The sequence below is a fragment of the Myotis davidii genome, unplaced genomic scaffold (genome assembly GCF_000327345.1).
Source record: "Myotis davidii unplaced genomic scaffold, ASM32734v1 scaffold44, whole genome shotgun sequence".
Taxonomy (NCBI): Eukaryota; Metazoa; Chordata; class Mammalia; order Chiroptera; family Vespertilionidae; genus Myotis; species Myotis davidii.
In genome coordinates, this window is record NW_006299705.1 from 16,811,480 (window position 1) to 16,818,995 (window position 7,516).

A 7,516-nucleotide genomic window follows, 5' to 3' on the forward strand; every position below is an offset into this window, starting at 1 on the left:
GAGGCCTGGCACATGAACGATAGTAAGAACCACGTGCAAAAGAGAAGGAACTTTTTTGGGTCCATGAGGGAATCCTGAGCTATAACTTGTCGCAGTCTATTGAAACCCACGGGCCAATCCGGAAAAAACCCGAGATGTCCATCCACCATCTCAGACCTGTGGTTTGTGGCAAGTTCACTTTCAAGAGTTGAAAGAAGAAAAGCCTGTTTTTGCTGAGAACTCTCCCATTTTTTTGGTTTAGATATTTCAGAAGATTAAGTAATCAGTTGCTGGGTAAAGGTCGCCCCAGATCTATTCACCAGAAGTGCTGCCACCATTCACAATGCCATCCAGCTCTCAAGGGAGACATCAGCCTGGGTCTGCTCTGCCAGGAAAAAAAAAATACAAAGAATTACATTTCCTTGGAAAGGTGATTTCCCCTCAGTTCTCTTTCATCACCAGAACACGTACTCCTGTTATTCAAACACAATCCCTTACAGGTGGCCTTGAAAGCATCTGTCAGCAAAATACCGAGAGCATATCTCACTGAAGAGCAATGCAAATAAAGAGGCCTTGTGAATATGGGGACCCTAATAGTTGGGGAAATGGTATTTCCCATATTCCCAGGAAAGTCATTTGTTTTCTTCCATTCTTAAGCCTACACTGCTAAAAAAAAAAAAAAAAAGAAAAGAAAAGTGTTCTAGAATAGAAAACATTTGGCAACAAATTAATTGAGTTTTGAGAGCTTTAGTATATGGGGTTTGGCTGAAAAGCTAACATAGTATTCACCTGCTGTGATGATGTCAAAGAATTGTCTAGAAAGTTTATAATAGTGATTTTTATTTCAAAGGATTTCATTTGTATTTTTTCAGAACTCTTTTTGTTGTAGTTGCAATTCTGAGTAACCACCACAAAGTATATATACTTATTGCTCAAGGCTAAGTTATTAATTACTGGGCAATAAACATCCCTCAAAGAACATTTTGGTTTAAGAATCATAAATGTCTCCTTTGACTAAAAAACAACCCCCAGGTCTGTGTCTGAGTCTGTGAACTGGACTAGTTGGAGGCCAGCTAGCACTAAGAAGAGCTGAGGAGGAAGGGGGCTCATCAGACCCCAGAAGTATCCTGGTTCCTTTCTAAAGGGTCCGCTGCCCTATGGTTTTCTGTTCAGCCAAGAATATCCTTTAGGCCAGTGGTGGCCAACCTTTCAGACCTCACGAACCACCAGTAGTCTGCGGACCACCGGTTGGCGACCGCTGCTTTAGGCTACCATTTTAGAAAACTTCATTTTGGTGTTTGGGAAGCCCTTAAATTGAAATTGAGTTGCAGTGTGAACACGGGTGAAGCAAACATCACCTTCATTTCACATTGCAGTTATCATCTGAACTGCTTACCACAGCCTGCGAGCTCTGGCCCCTGCCCACATTTGTTACTACTCTCCCTTCTCACTGCACTGTACGCAGTCTGCTCTTCCTTGCTTTCTTGTTCTTGAATTTTCTATACTGATCACCTCAGGGCCTTGGCTCTTGCTGTTTCCTCTGTCGAAAAGCTCTCCTGCTTCATCTTTATGTGACGGTCAGAAGAGCCCAACCCAACCAGCCCTTCTGAGAAAGACCTTCCCTCACCATATTAGCTAAATTAGCTCCCCCACCCCTGCCATGTTCTATCACAGTAGTCTATTCATTTGTTTCAGGAATTATTTACTTATTTTTTATCTGTCCACCTCTCTAGAATATAAAGTTCATGTTATCTTTTTCTTCATCACTATGTTCCCACTGCATTGTATAGTGTCTTGCACATAGTAAATGCTCAAAAAATATTTGTGAAATGAAGGTTGAGTGAAAGGATGTCTCCCATTGGCACAATCCCTTTGTAAAAAGGGAAGTTAATAAATGACATTACAGTTCCTCAGGTCACTCCAAACCATCCTTTCCCTAGCCTTCCTAGATTATGATAAAACATGGCAGTAGAATTCCACCATCTCTTAGTGTTCCCGATCCAGCATCCTACCTGTGACCCACCTGTAATTACGGCGTTAGAGCTCCCATTTCTATTAGCCGCACCATCAGTTCCCCACTTCTATCCATCTCTTGTAGTTCACTGCATCCACCTATACACTCTTTACCAATGAAGATTCGAGGTACCTAAAAAAGCAAACAAGCCAGGACATTTAAGGAACTTAATTATTAGCTTAGCGAGAATGACATGTTACCCTCCCTCTAAATATTTCCCACAATCCCAGCTTTTCAAATCACTTTACAATCTCCTCAGGTGTATTCTTACAGGACAAAATTTTATTCTAAGGATAAAATTATCCATTAAAGAATGTTTTAAAACCACGATATCTTTCAGATTGAATATGCTGTGCATGAGATTGTCTAATTTGTCAGTGATTTAAAAGTTTCACTCTACAACCCAGCTGGCATGGCTCAGTGGTTGAGTGTTGACCTATAAACCAGGAGGTCATGGTTTGATTCCAGATCAGGGCATATGTCCTGGTTGCGGGCTCGATCCCCAGTGTGGGGCATGCAGGAGGCAGCATTTCAGTGATTCTCTCTCATCATTGATGTTTCTATCTCTCCCTTTCCCTCCCTCTCTTAAAGCAATAAAAATATATATTTTTTAAAATGAAAAAAATTTTTCACTGGATAGAAACACATTTCTGGGAAGGAATTTTGATTGGCTACAGCTAGACCACCACCCTGATTGAATTCTGGTGTCTGTGCAGCTGGGACCACTTCTGAGCCCTTAATGGGAGCATGGCAAGCAGGAAGGAATTTGTTTCTAAATACAGCTGGCAAAGTATTTGCATTAGGTCTTTGCCCCTCATTTTTAGATCCAACATTTATTAGCTCTCTCCTTTGTGAGCTCTGTACTCAGCTGGGGAAGGCATGGTGGTGTCAAGTCTCCAATTCCTGGCCCATCCGAGGATGTGTAAGTGCTGCTGTCCTGGGAGCCAAGGCCATTCCTCTGCTTTAGTTTCACACCTGCAGCGGTGAGTCACATAAGGCAAGCCACACTGATGCAGCCATTACACCTGAGGAGTTCGTTCATCTCCAGTCACCTGCAGGCTCCCTCCCTGCTGCTAGGAGCAGGCACGCTCCAGAATTCCAGAGGGCTTTGGGGATCCTGAGGGGGGCACCGCTACAGAAGGGCTGCCTGGCCACCTGCGTGGTGGCCCTCTGCCGGAGCACCAGGAACACGCCAGGGGAGGCGACAGACAAGAAGCGCAAAGAATATTTTCAAAGCTTTCGGCTTTCCTCGGAAGCCATAGTAATTCAAGTAAACTTTCTAAAACGTGAGAGAGATGAGAAAAGGGGCTGAGTTACTTCCGGTAAGACCTTACATGATGTTTATTAAGCCTCCGAGGGTGCTGCCTGCTCCACCTGCAGCACAGCCTGGGTGGGGCTTTGCAGGTGGACAGTGTCATCCAGGCAGCATTGCTTTTCTGAGGCTGAGAGAAGAATAGCCGCAGAGAGTTGAGATCAGAAGCCTAAGTGTTCCCCTAGGTCCTGCCATTATTTCAGAGAAAATAAAGCTTCCCTCACAAACTGTTGGGGCCTTTTGGCTTCTGTCTCCCCAGGAAAACTCGGCTGTGGTCAGTTGTAATAGTAAATAGAACAGAATCCTAATATAGTTCTAATATATTGCAGAACTCCCCTGGCAGGCAGGGCCTAATGAAATACAAATCGCCTGGTTTTTATATTAGATTATTTTATATTGTATAAGAGATGTAGGCATTCTAGAGTTTTTCTGTCTTTGCAAAAAGAAGTGAGCAGCTGTCACCACTCCTGCAGCTTACCACCTCTCCACCTTTGAGTGGGGTGTGGGCCAGAAGGGTGTGAGCTAAGTCAGGAGGAGTCCTGAGAAACCAGGAGTCCTCTTTTCAGACAGTGGGACGTGCACCTGACCTGCCAACAGGCTTGTGGAAACACAGATCTCTACACCCCCTACCCCCAATTTCTGATACAGGAGATCTGAGTTGGGGCCCAGGAATTTGCTTTTTTGATAAGTTCCCAGGAGATGCTGACGCTGCTGCTGCTGCAGGGATCATGTTTGCAATGACTGGTTGACACAACATCTGTTCCTTCCTCCCAGGGCAACTGAGACTTCAAAATGCCCAGGCCTCCAGCAGCCTCCAGATGTCCAAGACAGGCCTGAAACCCGATCAGCTGTCTCCAGGGTGGAGCTCTGTGTCCACGCTCTGGCAAGGGAGCTGGTGGGCCTGAGAGCCAAAAGGCCCCCTTGCTCTTACACCCACCCTCTAGTGTCCACAGCCCCAAAACCACCTTAAAGCACCAGTACCAGCACCTCCAAAAGAGCTGAATTACAGGCTGCACCTGTGTGTATGTGTGTGCGTCTGTGGTGGCAAAACAGGAAACTTGATTCAGCTGAGGAAGGAAGAGGCACCCTCAGTGCCTGCCCGTCCTGGCCCCATTCCCATTTCTGGGGAACTTGAGTCTGTTACTGTCAAGAAGGAGAAAGACAACTCCTACCGTAAGCAAGCTTGGTACGAGGAGTAAGTGTCTCCAGCCCCCAGCCTCAGCTAGGAGGTACTGTCTGTGCTGTAAGGTTACTCAGATGCAGCCAAAGTCACTCACCTACTAGGCTGTCCTTGGTTCAAGCCACCGTCATGTCTCATCTGAATTAAAGCTGTAGCCTCCAGATGTCTGCATTTCAACATCCAGCCTGGCCCTCCTCCAGTCTCTTCCTCACGGCCACCAGAGCGGCTCTTCCAAAACTAAGGCAGATCCCAGCACCCCTCTGCTCACCTCACACCACTAGCCTGGGTCATTACTACCTCTCAGACCTCAGCTCCTCCTACTGCCTCGCCAGCTACCAGTGCTCCAGCCACACAGGCCTCCCTATCAGGCACCCCTCTGGCCTAGGCAGGGCCTTTGCATTTGCTCTTCCCCCGCCTGAATCACTCTTACTCCTAAATTTCTGTGAGCTTTGCCCCCTCACCTTCTTCAGAGATCTAGTCAAAACAGTGAGGGCCCAATAGCTCCATTTAAAACCTTACCTTACTGCTCCCAGCCTCCTTACCTTTCCTACTTACCACTTACCACCTATCACCTTCCAACATACTATTTTATTTATTGTATTTACTAGAGTGTAAGTTCCACACGGGTGAAGTTTTTGTTTGTTCTGTGCGTGGAGGTGTTTCCAATGGCCAGAAAGGTGCCTCGCATGTAATGGGTGCTTTAAAATATTTGTTGTGTCCAGCAAAATTATCTTTCAAAAGTGAAGGAGAAATAAAGACTCTCTCACACAAATGAAAATTGAGGGGATTTGTTGATGGTAGACCTGCCTTGCAAGACATGTTTAAAGTTCTTCAGAGAGAAGGAAGATGATAGAGGTCAGAAACTTGAATCTACGTGAAGAAGAGTTTCAGAGAAGGACTAAATGAAGGCACTGATCCAGGAGAAGGGGCTGTAGCAAAACCAAAATGGGTTTCTCCAGGTGCATGCCTGATTGAAGGCATACACTTCTGGACTCAATCAAGTCCTCCTGGGCTCTTCCTGAATGCATGGCACCTGGGGCCAGTGCAGGGTCAGATAGCAACTGCTCCCAAGATTTCAATCTCTCCCAGCACAGACCCATCGCTGTGGGGGATCAGAAAGCACACAACTCTGAGGGATTTGCTCTTCCACTTGGAGGAAGCGGTGAGAAACTGTTTTAATTGAAAGACAAATGTAAAAGACCACTAGGAGAAAAACCATTGCATTACGAAGAAATGAAAAAAGTATGGTGCATGCATGAAGCGGTTTGTTTCTCCTGTAAAGAACAGATGCTGCCCAGCTGAGAGCCGTAGCTCCCAAAACTTGTTGCAAATTGGAATTACCTGGGGATCTTTTCTTTGGATAGAAAAATAAAACTTTCCCCCAGCTTTCATGAAGTGCAGTTGACAAACTGTATATATTAAGGTATGAAATGTCATGGTTTGCTTATGTCGACACTACAATGATTACAACACACCCATCACCTCACACGGCTATCATTTTTGTGTGTGCAGTGAGAACAAGATCTCTTTTCAAATTTCAAGCATACATACGGTATTATTAACTTGTCACCCTGCTAAATAAAAGCTTGTACCCTTTGGCTTAGGGACCTTTAAAACTACTGAGACCTGACACAGTGATTTCATTGGTTTGGGATACGATGTGGGCATGGGGATTTTATTTTTTATTAAAGCTCCTCAGGTGATTCTAATGTGTAGCAACATTTGGGAACCACTGGCCAAGAGCAACCCAGCACAGAGAGGGCCTTGGCAGTATTTGCCTGACTCTTTCCTCTCACAGCCCAGCTGCCTAGACAGCTAGGGGGCGGGGTGGGGGGGGAGAAGAGGGACGCAGCCAAGCAGCAAGTCTCTCTGCCCCAGGACCTCCCAGAGACGGGAGTCTTCAGCCCACAGCTGGGGCCCTGGAAGCAAGGGGGAACCCAGGTCGCCTCCCTCTGCACCAGAGCGCTGGTTTCTCACTGGAGAGGCAGGGAGAAGGCCTCCGTATTTTCACTGAGCCCAGAGAAAACCCGGTAAGCCAAACTCACATGGAACTAGGCTATGTGCTTCTGCAACCCTGACCCTAGAATGTGCATCTGGAAAGGAATTGGGTGAGCTGGTGGGACACCCTTCACCCCAGCCAGCACCAGGACTGAGATGGGCAGCCTGGTTGGGTGGGCACCCCACAAGAAGTCTTTTCAGATAGAGGACAGCAATTCTTGCAGTGGTTCTCAACCTTCTGGCCCTTTAAATACAGCTCCTCATGTTGTGACCCAACCATAAAATTATTTTCGTTGGTACTTCATAACTGTCATGTTGCTACTGTTATGAATCGTAATGTAAGTATCTGATATGCAGGATGGTCTTAGGCGACCCCTGTGAAAGGGTTGTTCGACTGCCAAAGGGGTTGCTACCCACAGGTTGAGAACCGATGTCTTAGAGGGCCCCTCAGTCCACTGATAGCAAAGGAAAAGTAGAGGTTGGCTGCTCTAGCCTTGCAGCGAGGAGGTCCTTGACCACAGAGGTGGTGACCTGCCCAGGATCACACAGCAAGCCACTGAGAGCCCGGCCGGAACTCTGGCCTCTGGACTTCCTCCTCTGAGAGGCCTAAAAACACCCCATAATGTAGAACAAGGGGGTAAATAATAAGCCATTTTTATGAATTAGATTTTTTCCAGTGGGTGGAGTTAGATGAGGGAGAATGAGCAAGTTAGGTTAATGTTAAAGAGAGCCTAGAGAAAAGACCGAAGGGCAGCAAATCCCACTTGGCCACATGAAAACAGAAGAGCGGGTAAGATCTTCATGTGGACAACAGAAATGTACAGATCACACTTGGCCCCTTCACCCCACCGCCCACCCCAGCCCTGCAAGCTGGAAACTCTTAGCAGCATGCTTGGAACAAAGACTCCGGCTCCCTCCTCACACTCAGCACAGCTGCTGGGCCCACGGACCTGGCGCCCAGCACACTGGGCCCTTGGCTGCAGTCCCGCTGCCCATTCAAGGGAGCAGTGTCTTCTTCTCTCCTCCCCCACCC

General features: G+C 46.8%; 1 protein-coding gene across 2 annotated transcripts in view; it reads right to left on the reverse strand.

Annotated features, from left to right (window-relative positions):
- Positions 1-9: 9 nt before the first annotated feature.
- Positions 10-7,516, reverse strand: part of GLRX (glutaredoxin) — an 8,081-nt gene continuing 574 nt past the window's right edge. The window contains exons 2-3 of one of the 2 annotated variants that reach the window (XM_006775547.2): positions 2,003-2,125; positions 10-359 (exon numbers count right to left, since the gene is read on the reverse strand). In XM_006775547.2, the coding sequence (XP_006775610.1) occupies positions 2,009-2,125 (117 nt within the window). In that variant the 3' untranslated portion in view covers positions 10-359; positions 2,003-2,008. Of the gene's footprint in view, positions 365-2,002; positions 2,126-7,516 lie in introns of both variants that reach the window. The other variant, XM_006775546.2, reaches the window with a different exon arrangement.